The sequence below is a fragment of the Rattus norvegicus genome, chromosome 11, assembly GCF_021556685.1.
Source record: "Rattus norvegicus strain SHRSP/BbbUtx chromosome 11, alternate assembly SHRSP_T2T, whole genome shotgun sequence".
Taxonomy (NCBI): Eukaryota; Metazoa; Chordata; class Mammalia; order Rodentia; family Muridae; genus Rattus; species Rattus norvegicus.
In genome coordinates this window covers 94,806,706-94,824,842 of record NC_141544.1, presented here as the reverse complement: position 1 = coordinate 94,824,842, position 18,137 = coordinate 94,806,706, and the positions used below count along the sequence as shown (strand labels likewise).

The window sequence follows — 18,137 nt, the reverse complement described above, 5'->3', positions numbered from 1 at the left end:
TGAGTTTGATTGCCTATTAACTTGTATTTTTTTATTTATCTCTAACACTTCATAATAGCAGCTTTTAAAAGGACTAGAACTTTATATTGTATCTTTAACAATTACATAAGCACAATATCTCAATTTCAATACTTCAATTTCAATAAATATTGAAAACATAAGTATGTATCAAAATTAACCTTAAATTTGTATCACTATACAAAAACTTATAGCAATGTATCAAAGTTAACCTTGTTTCTGTATCAGTATACAAGATTCTATACCAATGTAACAAAATATAACCTCAATTTGGCATCAAAATACAAAGATCTCTACCATAGCAAGATTATGGCTACAACATATTTCTTGGTTCAAGTGTAAATTCAATAATCCACCCCCTTTTAATTATTCCTATAATGTTTCTGCATTCTCTCCTCTTTCTTCTCAATTCCCTTCACCTTAGGTAAAAAAGGGAAGAATAGGGAAAAAGAAAAGAAGAAAGAAATTCCTGAATCTTAGTTCCTAAACTGCTTTATCCCTGTCCAAGACCATAACTATTTGTAACCAGCCTCATTAAGGGATGACAAACACCCACATCCAATGAATGACAAAAAAATCAACCACCCTACCTCTTGGAAATGGGGTATATTCTTCTAATTGATTTCTGCTGATTTGGGATAAGGGCAAGAAAATTACAAAGATAGTCTTTTTAAAAGAGTTAACTGTGTCATTTGTTGTCCAGTCTCCGTATGCTGAGAAAGTTCAGGGCTCAACTGAAATCCTGACTGGAACAGTCTGTGGTGCTGGACCAAGTGAGTTAGCTGTTCCAACGTTGTTCTAGAGGCAGATTTTTGAGAACACAGCTACTGAGGCAGTCTGTGGTGTCTGTGGCAGGATCGGGCGGGAATCTGGACCAGTAAGACTCAGCATCTCAGCATCTCTGACAGTGAATGTTATCAGGGCTGCACTCTTGTTTTGTTTTGGTTTTATCGAACATAAAGCTTTAGAGGTAATATTTACTTTTGTATTACTGGAATGTATGGATGTGCAGTGTGCACAGACCAGTTAAAGATGTTTGAGCAGGTGGAAAACAACTGCTTTTTCTTTATGAGCTAGTTTGATCACATAAACAAATTACAATGTAAATCTCCATTTATGTCATAGGTCATGTAGTAGTAAGTCGTGAGAATACTATAGCCAACAAGAGTATTCACCATCCAGGGCTGAAGTTATGGCTAGAGACATTTTGATGTCTCAATCAGTTTCAGACGGTTTTAACAGAGGCATCATATATTACCCAATTGTTTGGTCCTTTTAATTTTCTCCTTCCTTCGTGTAGCCAAGATCTTTAGGAGATCTTCCTCAATCAAGTATGATCCTTATTATTTTGGTTGGAATCCAAAGACTTTTCTTCTTTCCTGATGATACAAACACAAAACTTCTATCCCAACATAACATACCTTTTTGTCCAGAAGTTTGAAGTATAAACTGAAGTCCATAAGTATAGACCGATCCAATCTAGCAGCTCCTTCTATCCAAGTCTGCTCCATTTTGTCCTCCCAAATTTACATGTGAGGCTCCCAACACAGATGTTGATTGGTTGCCAGCATAAATCGCTAGACTAACACCACAGGACAGTCAATAACTCTTTTCTTCCTTTCTTTTATCTCATTACAGACCCAAGTCATTTTGTTCAGGTGACATAGCTGTAGGAAGGCTGAGTGCCAAATGCTTTTAAAATATACGCACCAATCAGCATTCACCAGTCCTTACTGTTGTTTTTTCATTCAGGTAGAGTGTACTCTCCTAAGCGGGACAGGGGTGAGTTAGAGGAGTTAGAGAGGCTTCCTCGAAGACCATTCAGTACCTCTATGCCCCTAGAAGTACTAAATGTCTGATCTACCACTGGAGAAGGAAGAAGAAACCTGAGAAACACAGCATAAAAACAGGTACTATGTCATTGTCACAGAGGCTGTCTGAGTGTTTCTATTCTTGAAGGAAAACTGTGTCAACTTTTCTCCACTCCTGGATAAAGCCCATTCAATCAACAGAACACCTCTGCTGGAACGAGAAGAGCCCCAGAAAGAAGGGTCTTTCTGTCCCCAAGGGGCCCTACTGAGACTTTCCATACAAGAAAAAGTGGGTTGTATTGATGGAGAGAACCAATCCCAAGATGCCCCTCCCAGACCAAGAAGGGTGTAGAAGAGTGGGCTCTTGGAATGGTCTGAAGTAAAGGCCTCTGTGGCGTCAGTTGCCTTCATGTTTCTGTTCTGTGTAAACTTAACATGGTTTCACTGTCTTTTATTGTCTTAGCATTGAGGAGGGATATCAGTGCTGCCAAAACCACAGGGGTGATGAGGAGATATTCAGGGAAGAGTTAAGTTTTGGGGCTCTTACACTATCCCAGGGGCCCTTTGTATTGAAAATGTAACATTTCGCTTAAGTGGAGGCACTTGGCAAAACTTCAGGTAACCCAGCAGTTAGTACGGCATACAGTTACTCACTCTGTGCAAGGCGTCATGGGGGTGCTCTCGGAATCGATCTCCACCTCCATGGTCAGGATGGGAAGAGTCTCAACCTAATCAAGAAATCATTGTAATAGTAGCGAAATGTCACAGGTTTTTATAAACAGACAGTAAGAGTGATAGGGAAAGCAGATTCTCATCCTTGCGGCATCAAAGTTCCAGCCACTTTCTTATTCCCAAAATCCTTTCTGACATTCTCATCTACACACGCTATCCTGAAGACTGGAATCAAGGAGGAAACATAGCTGGGGGATGAACGGCAATGGAAGATGTCACCAAGAAGCAAGTATGGAAGAAACAACCACACCAGAAAGGTACGAGATGGAGAGGGACTGGTGGAGGAGGAAGCAGCCAGGGGGCAGGCATTGTTTTAAGGAAGTGACGCTGTTTTACATACTGGGATTCCCGGAGGTGTGAAACACAGCTGATCCTCTGATAACAATGAGGCAGAAGAGCTGAAAGCCAATTTCTGCCTTTCCGTAAACAGGGAAGAACTTTGCACAGCCTGTGATGAGGGTAGGGATGGCGACCGCTCCCCACGCCCACCGTGATGTCCCTGGTCACTGTGTACTGCTCATCACTGAAACTGAGTTGAGTTCTTACTCGCCCAGCAGATGGATAAGATGCAGGACCCAAGAGAAGTTGAATAGCTTACCTGGAATTTCATGAGGAAGCTAGTTCAGGATTTTGCCAAGTCAAGTCTTGCATGAATGCTGGTCAGTTTCAGAACACCAAGCCTGGGATATGTCTGGATTCATAATAGTGTCTGTATAGGGCCATATCTGACAACCCAGAAAGCAAATTTAGTTAAACAAGTCAAGTCCGACACCATGGTGGCACAATTCAACTGTATCTGGCAGAATTTCAGCATCACTGACCTCTGCTCAGCAGTGTGGAAAGTTCTCTCGCACTCAGGGTTTAGTGTTCTTTCCACTCTCTGGTTCATTCCTTGTCTCCTCCCCCTGCACCATTCCCCTCCCCATCCCCATCTTATCTGTACTTTCCAATTCTAACATGAACATGTCAGCCCCTCTTACTTTTAAATTTAATGAGTTGATGTTGCTTTTACTTTTCAGATATAGTCTACAGTTCTCTGGTGCTCTGCAAAGCACATTCCTAACAGTATGACTCAAAGTCATTGGCATGGAATTCTAGGGCACTATTCTCACAAGCAACTGCTGTGGACAGAATACACAGACCTCTTTCCTCCTGTCGCTACCATCTAATTTTATTCCCAGCCCATCTCAAAAGCTTCATGAAATCTCCGGCCATGAAATCGTCTGTTTCTCTAAGGTGCTACAGATGATGGGCCAGATGATCTAGGAAATCTTTCTAGAAGAATGAAAGGACCTCCTCTCCTGTCCCCTGGAGTGTGTGTGTGTGTATGTGTGTGTGTGTGTGTGTGTGTGTGTGTGTGTGTATAACATCATACATCATGCCTGTGTCTAGACCACTTTGCCCTTCCTCATCTCTTAGTCTCAGGTTCTTTAACCATTACCCCTCCCACCCCAACTCCACATCTCACCCATTTTTCTACTCTGGATTATTATTATTATTATTATTATTATTATTATTATTATTATATGTATCCCTAGGCTAACCTGATACTATGTTATCAAGGCTGTCTTTGAACTCATGGAAGTCATCCTGAGTGCTGAGATCACAGGCATATGACACCATACTCACCTGGATTTACTTTTAAAATCATTAGTCAGCATGTCCCTATCTGTATAGAGATTGGAGTGAAAAGGCCTTTTTTTTTATATGTATCTATTTTTCATCAGTTCATATTTCATGTGTGCCTACTTATATAAACTGACACATGTAACTAGTTACAAATGACTGAAAAGGAAACGAAGTCCCAATTAGAATGTATGTATATGAATACAACAGACACATGTGTTTTTGTGAGGACCATATGAGGGATTAGTCAAGATTTGAGTAGAGATCAGTGGGTAATTAACCCTGTATTAACAATGAATGTTCCCCTTTATAGATCACTGTCAGACTCCATTAGGAGACCTATTACATGAGTACTTCTGCTTGTGGTCTTCTGGGCAGATGAGTTAACCGTGAACCATGCCTTGTGTGAGTAATACATGAAAAGAAATTCATGACTTTCCGGAAGTAGGCTGAAAGGGCTCTTAAAATGCAGTTACAAAACCTCCTAAAACTACAGTTCGAAATAACAAGTATGTTTTAAACGGAGTCAGCAACTACTCTGAACTGGCTGACTTTCACAATTACAAACCCACATTGGATTTGAAATCTTTGGATTAATTTTTTTTCTGTCCTGTTTTCAGTATGTATAAACTACAAAACTGCTCAAAATAGGAGCTTCACTGAATGCTTCTACAAGGAAAAGTCTAGAACAGCATTTTTTTTTACCATAACAAGTACCTCTGATTTTTTTTATCTTTATTAACTTGAGTATTTCTTATTTACATTTCGATTATTATTCCCCTTCCCGGTTTCCGGGCCAACATCCCCCTAATCCCTCCCTTTCCCCTTCTATATAGGCTTCCCCTCCCCATTCACCCCCCATTACCACCCTCCCCCCAACAATCACGTTCACTGGGGGTTCAGTCTTGGCAGGACCAAGGGCTTCCCCTTCCACTGGTGCTCTTACTAGGCTATTCATTGCTATCTATGTGGTTGACATGAACAGCATTTTTTAAGCAAGCAACTAGCCACAAGATTTATTTACTATCTCCTTCCTCCAGCCGATGTCTACACTATCCTGATAATGTCTGGTTACAGACCTTGCAGGTACATTCCTTTGGGCTCAGGTGCACATTTGGTCCTCAATGGCCCCAGTTGCTAGCTGACAAGTGAGGAAATCATTGCTTGGAGTACCTCACAGACAGCACTTTAGGGCGGGGCACATCACCTTCACAACCAGGGTAGGGAAGAGCAGGGGCGGACTGGCAGGCGGGGCTGAACGTTGGCGTCGAAGCCTGGGTGGAGTGACCAAACAGCTGGAGGTTCCTGCGGCTGCGCCCCAGCCTGAGCCAAGACCCTTGATCAGGCCCTCCCCTCTCAGCTGGCTCTAGCCGGCTCCAGCGGGGTCTCCTTTGGATCCCTGCCTTAGCTTCCTCGCCTACCACCGAAGTTTAGTTTGCAAGTTTTGTTCTTGAGACTTTCCCCACCACGGCTTCTAAGAGGAGTTTGTTGTACTCGGTGAGTTTTACAGTGCTTGAAATTACCTGAGTTGGAAGGTAAATCGTCAGGGAATCTGAACAGGGTCTGCTTCTAAAACGCACTTGCTGTGCAGCGAGCGCTTCATGTAAATTTGCGTTTCCTTCCTTTGTTATTTAGGCTCCCAGAAGCTCAAAGGTCCAAAGGGTCCTGACAAAAGACCGGCGGGCCCTTAAGATTGGCTGTGAAACTACGACCATGGGAAAACCACTGTCCATTCAAAACCTTCAGCTTGGAAACCACTAACTGAAGCGTGGTTTACAGAAATGGGTCTCCTCCTGTCTTAACCAACGCTGCTCCTGGATGAAAGGTCAGTCATTGCCCACCCAGAGTGCCCGCTGCATCCTACGGTGAGCCGAGGCCCCTCTTTGGCGGAATGTAGCTTTGCTGTTCATTGGGACACTCTCGCATCCCCTACAGTGTCTAAGTCGCTGGCTGGGCTAGCTTTGTGCCGGCTCTGAGGTCCTTCCCGAGGGCTGCTCGCTGAGTCCCGGGACCCGCCCCGCCTCTAGCTTCCCTCCTGCAGCCCGGGACCGGACCGATCTCCCGGAGGCGGGAAGGGGAGGAGAGGCTAGTCCACATGGGCGGCCCGGGGGCATCAGGGTAGAATGGGTGGGGAAGATAGATGGCTCTTTGGTGAGAGCCGGGGCTGCCCGGTCCCGAGGTGCAGCAAAAAAGGGAGAGTTTCCTCCGGCGAGCGCCTTTGTTCACTGCGGCCTGGTGGGCGCGAGCGCCGGGTGGCGACCACCCCAGGCCCAGCTGCCGCTTTTGTGCCGCTGGTACGATCCGACCCGCGGGGTCCAGAGCACCGGGTTTCCCAAGTCAGCGGTTGGGGAGAGGTGGCTGTGGTTCACAAAACCCCGCCCGGCCCCTGCCGGGTCCTGAGTTTTATCAATGCTGGACTGAATTCGGGCTGACCGCCCTGGATGGCTTGCACGTGAGGGAGCTGACCGGCTCTTTGGAATCGCTGCTGGGTGGGGAAAAAAAAAAGGAATCAGGGAAGCAAGCGGGTAGGAGAAACTGGGAAAAGTTCTTTGTAATGAGAAAATCCTGGTTACTCCTATATTTTTTAACATGCTGGTGAACTGGTTGTTCAGATACCCCTAGGTATAAGTAACAGCTTTTGACTCATTCTTTACTGTAGTAATGCTTTTCTTAGGTTGCGGGTCATGTTACAGGGACATAGATGCCACCGCTAGGTAGTTGGTGGTGGTAGAGTTAATATTTAGGCTAACTTTCTGGTGAAAGTACATCCATTAAAATTGCATTTGCTCCTCTGTGCCTTTATTTTGGGAAACAGTCATCTCCAGGGGCAGGGATGCCAGGGAGAGGTATATGAGAAAACTGAAACTGACCCAGAAAAGTATGATTGAAGGTGCAGAAAATGACCCCCACCCTGAACACTGAACGGTGATTTGTAAGTAGCTGAAGTGTGAACTTCATCAAAAGAGAGCCGGGGATACAGGCTTGCACGCCTAAGACTTTGGATTCAATCTCTAGCACAAAGGGAAATTTCGTCAAAAGAAATGTAGGGGATAGATTTTGTTTTGTTGTTGTTGTTGTTTTGTTTTGCTTGTTGTTGTTTTAATGCAAGATAAATTCAGTAACCAAAGAGCTCCCATCATATTCTTAAGCCACTTTCTTTCCACTGCACTCTCTCTCCCTCTCCCCATTCTTGCCCTTTCCTCCCTCCCTACGCCCACTTATCCATACTCAGTAAAGATGGGGCTGACTGTGCACACCTACAGGCCTTCTGAGAAAAGGTTCCCTAGACATTTAAGATCTCCATGAGTGTCATGACGAATAAGTTCTGAAACTCACCGCAGCCCTTCCTGGGAGACAAGTAACCCTACAGACTCTTGTGATTGCTTTTCTTACCAAGAAAATTCAGAAGATGGGAAAGGATTTTCCAAATGAAATCTAGGCCCTATTGAGTAAATGTGCACTTAAGTATTTCATTAAAATCTGAACTAAATCTGTCTTTATAAAAACAAAATATATCCAAACAAACTTACGGCGCAAGTCTGTAGGTTTCTAATTCTCAGATTTATAACAGCTTAAATAATAACTCATGGGTTTCTAAATGGGTCATCTTTGAAAATGGGTCATTTTGGATGGAATCGTTACACTTGCTAACTTACAAACTGTAAATGCTGAGGTCTGTCTGTGGCCCAAGTGCATTAAAATTTGAGTTTCAGAATATATATCGAAAGATACCGGGAGAAAGTCAGAAAATAGTCTTTTCCCAAAGTCACAAAGTAGATGCAGTTGTGCTAGGAGTTTTGTATATGTTCGGTTGAGCAGATCCAAGCAAATTACTCAGAGAGTTCCACTACTGAGCATTAAACCTCGGCCAGCAAAGATGTAGGATAATGCGAATCTAGAATTGCTTCCAGTGTACACTACACATTATGCTGTATAATATACAACACATTTTGCATTTCCATATAAATATAGATATATTTGTATATATTGTATCTAGTACTTGTATATATCCCTTGTATGGAATCTTTATATTTAAAGAGAAGAAGCTTGGTCAAATAAGATATAAATTTTAAATCAGTTTACTCCGTTTATTCTTTTATTTACTATGAAAATTAGGCATTCATTTAAGCACTCAGTAGCTGATGAGGAAAAGAAAACATTCCATATATATAAGGAATGACTAATACCTTGGAAATTTAAATAGCATCAACTTAGCGCTTCCTGCCCTGGTTGTGATTCTTTCTGTACTAGAAGTTAGGCTTGTTTTGATTTTTTTTCTCTCCCGTGAAGGGGCCAATAGTATTGAGTCATTCCCACTATGAGGGAAAAACAAAAAAAAGACAAGAAACTGATTCTGGGAGAGTCCAGCTAGCTCATGGCTAGTGGAGCCCCATCCACCATTCCCTGGAACTCAGGTGTTGCTCTGTGTTGTCCAGCCCCAGGCATAGTCTGCAGCCTGAGAGCTCTGACTTCAGTCCCATAGCCTGGGATCGAAAGTCCTAAACTTGAGTGGCTGACTTGGAGGTCAAAAGGCTCCGAAGTCCATCCCACTTACCCTGGCAAAGACAGACACACCCCACACCCCCTCTGTGTCCCTCCCTCCCTCCTTCCCTCCCTCCCTCCCTCTCTCCCTCCCTCTCCCCCTCTCTCCCTCCCTCTCCCTCTCTCCATTTTTTTAAAAAGTAATCGTCAGGGACTTATCGTCTTCTTTTCACAGGCTTTCTTTACTTCCGTTCCTCTGCATGTAAAGTTGCAGAGCTGTACTGTGTTTTGCTCCTTTGCATCTTAACAAATATTGTAATAATTATACAAATTTCTTGGTCTCAGAGGCCTGAGCAAAACCCATATTCTGTTCTGGTCTCTCACTTTAAGATCACAACCCCCTTATCAGTGAAAGGACCGAGTTTCTCTAAACCCTTAATTTCTATTTACACTGTTCTTACCCCCTCCAAGAGTCATGTGTCCATGTTTGTTTGTTTGTTTGTTTTGACATTTTTTTTCTCTTCTGCTCCAGTTGAGAGGGACCTTGCAGGTCTCCAGGCTAGGAAGGGACCTAGTGAAGAGATAAGAATGAAAACGTGAAGCAGGTGGACACGGGTCATATATCAGAGAGGCTAATCCCTTATTACACTGAATGCTATGAATGTAAAGGCTGCCTTTGATTGGTCTGTACTAAGATGTATCTTCTACTGTGAGTAACTGAACACTAGAAAGCCTGTTTACTGTACAAAAACAGCACACCCCAGGAAGAGGCTATAAAATTCCAAAAGGTGAACTTGAGATATGACATGAAATCCACATCCAATTTCGGATTTTGTCCCTTCTCCTGCTTTTCCACCATTCTATAACTGCCTGATAGTGCACTTAACAAAATAAGTCAACAGGTTGGCCCTACTCAGGTTTCAGTCTCTGTAACTGACAAGCCTCATCTTACCTCTGTGTCATTGTCACTGAAAGACCTCTTCAGTTTTGGGACAATTTTGTTTTTGTTGTTGCTTCTTTGTTTTTTCAAGACAGGGTTTCTCCGTGTAGCCCTGACTGCCCTGGAACTTGCTCTGTCCACCAGGCCAGCCCGGAACTCACAGAGATCTGCTTATTCCTGCTTCTCCAGTGCTGGAATTAATGTATGCCATCATGCCTGGCCATCCTTAGCCTTCCTTCCGGTTAAGGTTAATGGAACACCCCAGTTGGTCAATTAGGATCTGTTAGGTAGCTGTTAGCAATCAGTATTTTAGTAAATTCATATCTGGTTAATATTTTTTAGAAGCATATTGGCACACAGCAGTTTTGAAAGCTTGATACCCACCCAGAAGCATCAGCCACCTACCAGTCTGTAGTAAGGAACCACAAATGGTTTATAGAGGAGGAAAATTGCTGTGTTTAGTTGACGTGGCCCAGGCTTTATTCAGTATGTCAGATGATCCTCAGAATGCACCTGGTTCAAAAACAAGTCAGGTGCACATGATGAGTACAATAGAAAAGACTAAACACATGTAATTTTTATGTCATTCTAAACTTCTGGAATCTTCTGTTCCCTTATATATATCAGGTCCAGATTGCAGATTACAACGTTGTACCTACTGATTCGTTGGTGGAATATCAACCCCTGAAAAGTCTCCGAAGTCACACCCAGCATCCTGCCCATGGCCTTTTCAGGTATGGGGCTAGTTAATATCTGTTAAATTCATTAAACGTAGACATTACTTGCTTTTCAGAGCTTCCCAGAATAAGGCATGTGCCAACTGAAAATAAAGTGTTATAATACGTGATTGCTCAAAAAAGACAATTGTATACGCTGATGTTTATACTATCTTTTACCTTTTGTCCTCTGCGTGGCAAAAAGGTCAATCCAATGGTGCAGCTAGATGCCCACAAACAGATAGACCTCTGTTGGACACCTGGTGGCATAAGATGTTCAACATCATCATATTCATGATGTTACCCTGACAGAACTCATGCTCTTCTCTCCGATCTGCTTTCAACAACTTTTCCCTTGTGCTAGCTGCCAGTAGTTTGAGCCAAAGTAATGCTGAAAGCATGCTTTACCATTGTGTACACAGAGATTATACTTTACGTGAGTACAATGAGTCTTATCTTAAGCCAACTGTACATGCTTTGAGACTAAAGACCAGAAACCACCACACCATGTTCTTCCACCATGCTTGGCTTCCACATAACTGTGTCATGCCTCTCCACCATGCCTGGCTTCCACATAGCCGTGTCACGCCCCTCCACTGTTCTTGCACTGTGGCTTGCACAGTACACACATCCTTGCGTGTTTAATTGGAACACTAAAGCATGCAGTTGTTTAAATTGAACTTAAACTCTAAACATCTCCATCTTGATTAAATTTTCAAAATTTTTATAAAGTTTTGCATAATATTTCAGAGTCTCAAAGGCAAACTCAACAAGGAAGTGAATGAATAGGGTGAAGTATTTTAAAAAATCGGGTGTTATTATCAGGAAACGTGTAGCTTTTTGACACACTAACTCTAGTGGGTTTTTTTTTTTTAGAAGTTTAAAAAACTAATTTCTCTGAATAATCATTATTTTGGGTAATTGAGGGGTACAGCTCTCTGATTTTCAAAAGTATTTTAGTATTTTAGGAAACACCTTATTCTACTTTTTAAAAAAAGAGTTTAAAGATTATATTTTTGTATGTGTATATGTGCCCCTCATCTTGATCACTCAGGGTGTGTGTGTGTGTGTGTGTGTGTGTGTGTGTGTGTGTGTGTGTGTGATGCCTACATGCATGTCTATGCCACATGTGTGCAGTGCCTTTGGAGGCCAGAAGAGGGCGTCGCAACACATGGAACAAGTCTTAGAGGCAGTTGTAAACTGCAGTGTGGATGCTGGGAATCTGGAAAAGGTCTTAAACACTAAGCCACCTCTCCAGCCCAATGTCTGTACTGCCTTACATTCCAAAAGTTGGTGTGTTAAGTTACTTTTCTTGTTGCTATAACAAAATGCCTGACAAAATCAACTTAAGGAAGGAAAGGTTTATTTTGATTCACTGTCTGAGGGTACTCTCCATTGTGTCAGGGAAGTCATGGCAGCAGTGAGATGAGGCAGTGGTTCACAGTGCATCCACTCTGTCAGGCAACAGACAAAAGTGAATGCTGGTCTTCTGCTTGGTTCTTCCTTTATTCAGGGGAGGATTCCATCAGGACATACCTAAAGGTTTGTCTCCTAGATGATTCTAGATCCTGAAAAGCCGAAATCAGTATTAATGATCACATTTGCCAACCTTTGTTCTCTTCCTAGGTCTTTTGGAGCAGAAACTAGATTTGTTCCAACTGAGAGTGTCCCTAGACTTCTAAAATGTTGATGCTGCTTTAAAGAATTTATCTGTTAAGAATTATGTTAGCTCAGCTTAAGTCTGTAGGTTCTTTATGATGTATTGTGAGGAAGGCAAAACACCCAGGCTTTCGGCCTTCACAGGCTTCTCTTACCTAAATAATCACTGTAGAAACAAAATTGTTGCCCCTGAATGACTGTTACTTTATAAACCTTAGGCAGAACCCAGCATCAAACACCAGTGTTTCCTGTTGTTTTCCTCACTTTCCTTCACAGCATTAAATCCAGACGTGATAAGCGTCTGGAGGGCAGGGCAGCTTTGTCAGACAGATCTGCCCTTCTGAACAGAGGATTTGGCCTTTTTATAACCAAGCCCACTAATACACTAACATCACATCCTTGAATGCATATAGCATAAGACTCACGACTATTGCTTTGTGTATATTCTATTCTTTTTCTTTTGTTTTGTTTTGTTTTGCTGATTGTGGCTTCCTAACTAGTTTTTTTGCAGTTTTAAAATGTATATCCTAAGAGATAAAGTACAACACATGTTGAATAGCTATGGACAAAGTCTCCTTGAGACATGCTTTAGTCTCCTTTTTTTGAGCATTCCTCGTGACTAGCCCTGTAGTTCCTACCCTGACGAGGAGCAATTAGAAATAGAGCAGAATCTGAAAACCCAGAGATCTAGAAGGCAGTGCCGCCCCTGGAGTTAGAATCCTTCTGCAGGGTCCTCAGTGTGTGCTGTTCTTTTTATATCAATGTCATGGAGGGAGGTACATGACTACAGGTCTCTGGGCACAAAGCAGGATTTCTCCCCTGCAGCTGTGGTGTGGTTGTGCAATTATGCTGCTATGATTAAGTCCCCCCCAATCCTAACCAATATCCAGGAGACATATTACCAACCCTGGGCGGGAGCAATTATATTTCTAGGCACCAATGAGGAACATCTTTGATAGACTGGGGAAACTATAATTCAAGCTTCAAGTGCTAAAGGATGCCTGTAGCACGTTAGGAATGTGCCCACACCATGCTGTGAGAAAATTGGGACATGCTAGTCCAACAGTATTACTGATGCAAAGATCAGGCAGGATACATGAAACTGTCAGATTTGATATTGTCCAATAATGTAATAGCATAACTGGAGAGGTAGAGTCAAAGGGATCAAAACGTCACATTAACTCATAACCTAGACTCTGTCTTGTCAGTAGATGGTGGGGATGGGGAGGGATCTTTGATTATATCACAGTTTTGGAAAGTTCAGTCTGACCGAAGTGCCACCCAGTAAGTCTGTACCCTAGTCTAGGTGAGAAAGGATGATCACCAGAAGGGGAAAAGACTTTGAGGAGTATCTTGTGGGTTAAACAATTGCAGATGGGGCTAACGGCAATGGAAGTTTTGAAAATGAGTTTCTGGTATGGATGGATAGAGCACATTTGGGTACTAGTAAAGATAGAAGCAGTGGGTGTTAAGGAAAGACAGAATAATCTGTCCAAATGAGAGAACCCCCATGTGTTGGTTAATTATCTGACTTCCTCTCCTTACTAGCCCACGTATGCACACTCTCATTTGCCCTGACAAAGACTAAATTGACTTATGCTTGCCCTGGTTTCTCAGGGTTTGTGGAGGGATGCATGATACAGTACAACAAACTGTGAGTGACTAGAAGGCCATTAGTGTTCACTTCTCTCTTTTTTTTTTTTTAAGAAAAAAAAAGAAAGAAAGTTTACCCTTATTCCTACCTAGTATGGGGAAGTTTCAATGGAACTTTAATTTATCATATTAAATTCTAATGCCACAAATAGTTTTGTGAGGATCACTCAGGTCATATTTGGTGGAAGGGACAAGGAATATTTTTTCTGTGTGGTAACTCAGAGTCCCATTCACGTGTTGTTCTTTTGGCTACAGTGCATGTTCATAGAAAGAACCACACGGATCAAGCATGTGAGGCAGCGAACAGAACTTAATGAGGAACACCAGAGTCAACGGATTTGGACGTGCCCATGCCTTCATTCTATAGTGTACCCTTCTTGTACAATCGCAGAGAAAATGTTGCTAAGAGAGAATATTGTGAGGAATGAGACCTTTCCCCATATTTTATGACCAATATGCATTAAGAAACACATCTATCTATTCTACCAATACAAAGTTCTAGAATCCCGAAGAAGCAAGCGTCCACACACACACAGACCGGAGAACATGAGAGTATTCGTCAGCAGCAGAAGAGTCAAAAGATGGCAGTTTTTTCACTTATTTGCCATTTGTTTTATATTAAGCTTTATGGTTTTTTGGGGCCCGATCAATAATTACATCATGAGCCACATGAAGTCCTACTCCTACAGATACCTTATAAATAGCTATGACTTTGTGAACGATTCCCTGTCTCTCAAGCACAGCTCTGTGCAGCCTCACCACCCATACTTGATCAACCACAGAGAGAAGTGTCAGGCCCAAGATGTCCTCCTCTTACTCTTTATAAAGACTGCCCCTGAAAACTACGAGCGACGTTCTGCCATCAGAAAGACGTGGGGCAACGAGAATTACGTCCAGTCTCAGCTCAACGCCAACATCAAAATTCTGTTCGCGTTAGGAACTCCTCATCCACTGAAGGGAAAAGAGCTGCAAAAAAGACTGATTTGGGAAGATCAAGTGTACCACGACATAATTCAGCAAGATTTCACTGATTCTTTCCACAATCTTACTTTTAAATTTCTTCTTCAGTTCGGCTGGGCAAACACCTTTTGCCCACATGCCAGATTCCTGATGACTGCTGATGATGACATATTTATCCACATGCCAAATCTCATTGAATACCTTCAAGGGCTGGAGCAGGTTGGAGTTCGAGACTTTTGGATTGGTCACGTTCACCGAGGGGGCCCTCCTGTTAGAGACAAAAGTAGCAAGTACTATGTTCCCTATGAAATGTACAAGTGGCCAGCCTACCCTGACTATACCGCCGGTGCTGCCTATGTCGTCTCCAACGATGTAGCTGCCAAAATCTATGAGGCATCACAGACGCTGAATTCCAGCATGTACATAGACGATGTGTTCATGGGCCTCTGCGCCAATAAAGTGGGGGTCGTGCCACAGGACCATGTATTTTTCTCTGGGGAAGGGAAGATTCCTTACCATCCCTGCATCTATGAAAAGATGATAACGTCTCATGGACACTCACAAGACCTACAGGACCTCTGGGTGGAGGCCACAGATCCTAAAGTGAAGGACATTTCGAAAGGGTTTTTTGGTCAGATCTACTGCAGGTTAATTAAGATAGTTCTTCTCTGCAGACTGACTTACAGGAACTCATACCCTTGTAGGGCTGCATTTGCTTAATACCACTGGGATGCTGTACTGCGTTAACTGTCACTGAGCCAGGCTTGAACGGAAAAGGAATCTGTAAATGCTTCTCTCTGCCCTAAGTCGAATGAATGGAAAGCAAAGGGATCATTTCAGAACCCAATCGAACTTAGAGTCGATGGAACTCTTAAATTAAATTAACGGCCTAATTTCATCTCAAGGAATTCATATTTTAAAAGACTTAGATCGTGAACAAGAGTAAAGTAAAAATTTCAAGGTCTCATTTGGTTCCACATGGGTATTTTGAGGTAGGGAGAACAACTGAGAAGCCTTGATATCAAAATAGTTTTGGGGGAACACCTAACAAATGTATAATTGTAGCATTTCTGAAAATTTTAATACATCTTAGAACAAGCAATCCAAATTATCTTCATTAGAGAGTGCTAGGTAGAGGTTGGGGGAGGCAAATGTTATGGAAGAAAATATACCAACATGATGAAAGGTTCATTGGAATGAGGACATACAAGGAAAATGTCTGCAATTTTATTATAGTTAAGTCGCTTAACATTGGCATTCCTATGGCTATTTCCCTAGACAGTTCTAGATTCACTTAAAACACATTTGTGTCATTTTCTCAAATTTAATTTTTAGTGTAAAACTTTACAAAGTGGTCAGCTCTGCTCTAAACAATGCCGTGTGTAGGCTTTCTCTAAAGTTATAAAACAGGAGTAGTGCCTGGCCCCTGGAGGTCCTTTTTTAAAGATAAATTACTGTCAACTCCAATAAGCTGGTTTTAACTTAATGAATTATTCAGTTGCTTTTAAAGCATTAAATCTTGGCCTTTGTTTAGGGAGAGATAGAGCAAGGGGTAAAGCTCAGCACCCAAAAGGGGAAAAACAAAGAAACATTACCCATCCCTTTTCCTTGTAACTTGTAATATGTTAGCTTGGAGTCCAGACCATGACACTCAATACTCACACTAACCCTCCACTTACCAAGAAGGTCTTGTAGGCCACAGATTTCGTTCCAAGTGCAGACTTTTTAACCTGGAAGTTTTCAATACGCTATCACGTCTAAAACAAACCACTATTTGACTCAATGACTATCAGAGGTTATCTTTTAATAGGTTATCTTTTAATATTTCAAACATGGGAGCAGAGTAAGAGAGCTAGAGAAACCGACCAAATGAGATTAGAAATTTTGGTAAATCTGCACACTCTTTGTAATCAGAGACGTGGCAGGTCTAATAAATTAATTACATTTATTTTACAAAACGGGATTGAAACCCGTGGCTGTTACAGAAACAATGCATCACACAGAAAGGGCTAAGGGGTATTCATCAATTAAGGACCTGTGATGCAGGCCAAAACGTGACTTCAGCCAGCAGAGGTGGATGCTTAGCAAACCTCAGACAGAGGCACACTGTAGGGAAAGTTTAGCTGCCATTATTAGGATGGTGTTAGAAACAAAGTTAAAAACAAAAACTCTTAAGAATTTCTCAAAATACACAACTAATGATATCTGTGTTTTCACAGGTAGATTTAAAAAAAAATAAATGTTTACAGAAATCTTTGTGAAGGTTTTTTATTATGAGATATGGAGCTTCTTTATACCGCTCAGGTAGTTTCTTACTAACTTCAAGACTAGTATTAAACATTCTGAAATAGTTATTTTGGGGGTAGATTCAGGGTTTGAGATTACTACAGTTCAGATTTTCTGATCCGTTTTTTTAAACACTAGAGAAGAAAAGTGTAACTTGAAAAGCAGCTTCATAGTTCATCCTCTCCGGTTGGCCCTTTGATAACTTCTGGCTTTGGGTATACATGGATAATTAGTGTCCGTGTTTCTACTTGAAACTGGTAAAAGTTGTCACTGGCTGGAAAATGTCATCTCATGTGCAAGATGGTCTGTTTACACTGGTACTTTATAAAGCAGTATTTTGTTTGTTTTGAGCTCTCTTGAACCTTGTCCATCTTTCTCATTTTGCTCACAATAGGATGGGACTGGTTTGAAGTTAAAGGAAAAAATGAAGGTATTTTGTCTTTCGGAGTTGTCACATGACTCCTTCATAAGATTCAAAAGCCCTGAAAGGCATTTATACATGGAGTTGTTCTAACCTTTTAAAAAGGAAAGAAACAACTTGGTGCTCTAAAGCGGAGCTGTTTTCAAAATGAAAAATAAAATGAAACAGGAAATAGACTGTTGGCCCAGATAGTCATTCAGGTTTTAAAAAATGGCCGCACACAGTAATACTGCTAAAAAAAAAAAAACAAAAACAAAAACAAAAACTTACCTCCTTATTGGGTTGCATCTTTTTTCAGCTATTAATTTTATACCAAAATGTTAAATATTTATATTGCTTGAGTTTCAATCTTGTATGGAAAAATAACTAGTAGGTCTAAAAATTCTACGCTTTCCAATAAATAAGGTAAAAATCATCAGTAATGTGTGTTTGAAATCCTGTGTGGGCATCATTCTGTGTATCGTCACCTGCTGTTTTATTCTAGAAGGGTCTGCACTACCCATCCATTGTCTGATGTGTGCTCACACTGCCGCTGTGCTCACCTCGGAGAGTTGTCATGGAGCTACTTAAGGCCTGCTGTGTTTGTGGGAAATGCTGTTTCCTAATCATTTGTTCAGAATGCCACGACAAAAGGCACTTGCAGTTGTAGTGCACATACATTTAAAGGGGTTTTATTAGATTGGGTTACAAAATATGGTCTTACAGCAGTCCAACAATGGCTGACTCATACCAGAAAGGCTGAGAACCCAGTACTAGCTGAGTTCACAAGGCCAGATGTCTCGGCAACTCCAATCTCACAGTCAAGTTGAGAGCTGCTGATCTTCATTCAGTCT

The 18,137-nt window shown here is 41.9% G+C and overlaps 2 protein-coding genes across 13 annotated transcripts in view; one reads left to right on the top strand and one right to left on the bottom strand.

The window, feature by feature from the left end:
• The window catches only part of Lamp3 (lysosome associated membrane protein 3), a 70,053-nt gene extending 64,671 nt beyond the window's left edge, over positions 1 to 5,382 (bottom strand). For 2 of the 10 annotated variants that reach the window (XM_087576061.1, XM_087576053.1), the window contains exons 1-4: positions 5,267 to 5,375; positions 3,160 to 3,286; positions 2,484 to 2,557; positions 1,277 to 1,397 (exon numbers count right to left, since the gene is read on the bottom strand). The gene's annotated coding sequence lies outside the window, so the exon portion shown is untranslated. Of the gene's footprint in view, positions 1 to 608; positions 1,398 to 1,439; positions 1,786 to 2,483; positions 2,558 to 3,159; positions 3,287 to 5,266 lie in introns of all 10 variants that reach the window. The other 8 variants (XM_087576059.1, XM_087576060.1, XM_087576054.1 and 5 more) reach the window with 7 other exon arrangements.
• B3gnt5 (UDP-GlcNAc:betaGal beta-1,3-N-acetylglucosaminyltransferase 5) lies at positions 1,751 to 17,722 on the top strand. 3 transcript variants are annotated; one of them, XM_087575255.1, is made up of 6 exons: positions 1,751 to 1,928; positions 2,726 to 2,818; positions 4,501 to 4,592; positions 5,823 to 6,012; positions 10,237 to 10,343; positions 13,893 to 17,722. In XM_087575255.1, the coding sequence occupies exon 6, from the start codon at positions 14,184 to 14,186 to the stop codon at positions 15,315 to 15,317; it is 1,134 nt and encodes a 377-aa protein (XP_087431381.1). In that variant the 5' UTR covers positions 1,751 to 1,928; positions 2,726 to 2,818; positions 4,501 to 4,592; positions 5,823 to 6,012; positions 10,237 to 10,343; positions 13,893 to 14,183; the 3' UTR covers positions 15,318 to 17,722.
• The last annotated feature ends 415 nt before the right edge of the window (positions 17,723 to 18,137 follow it).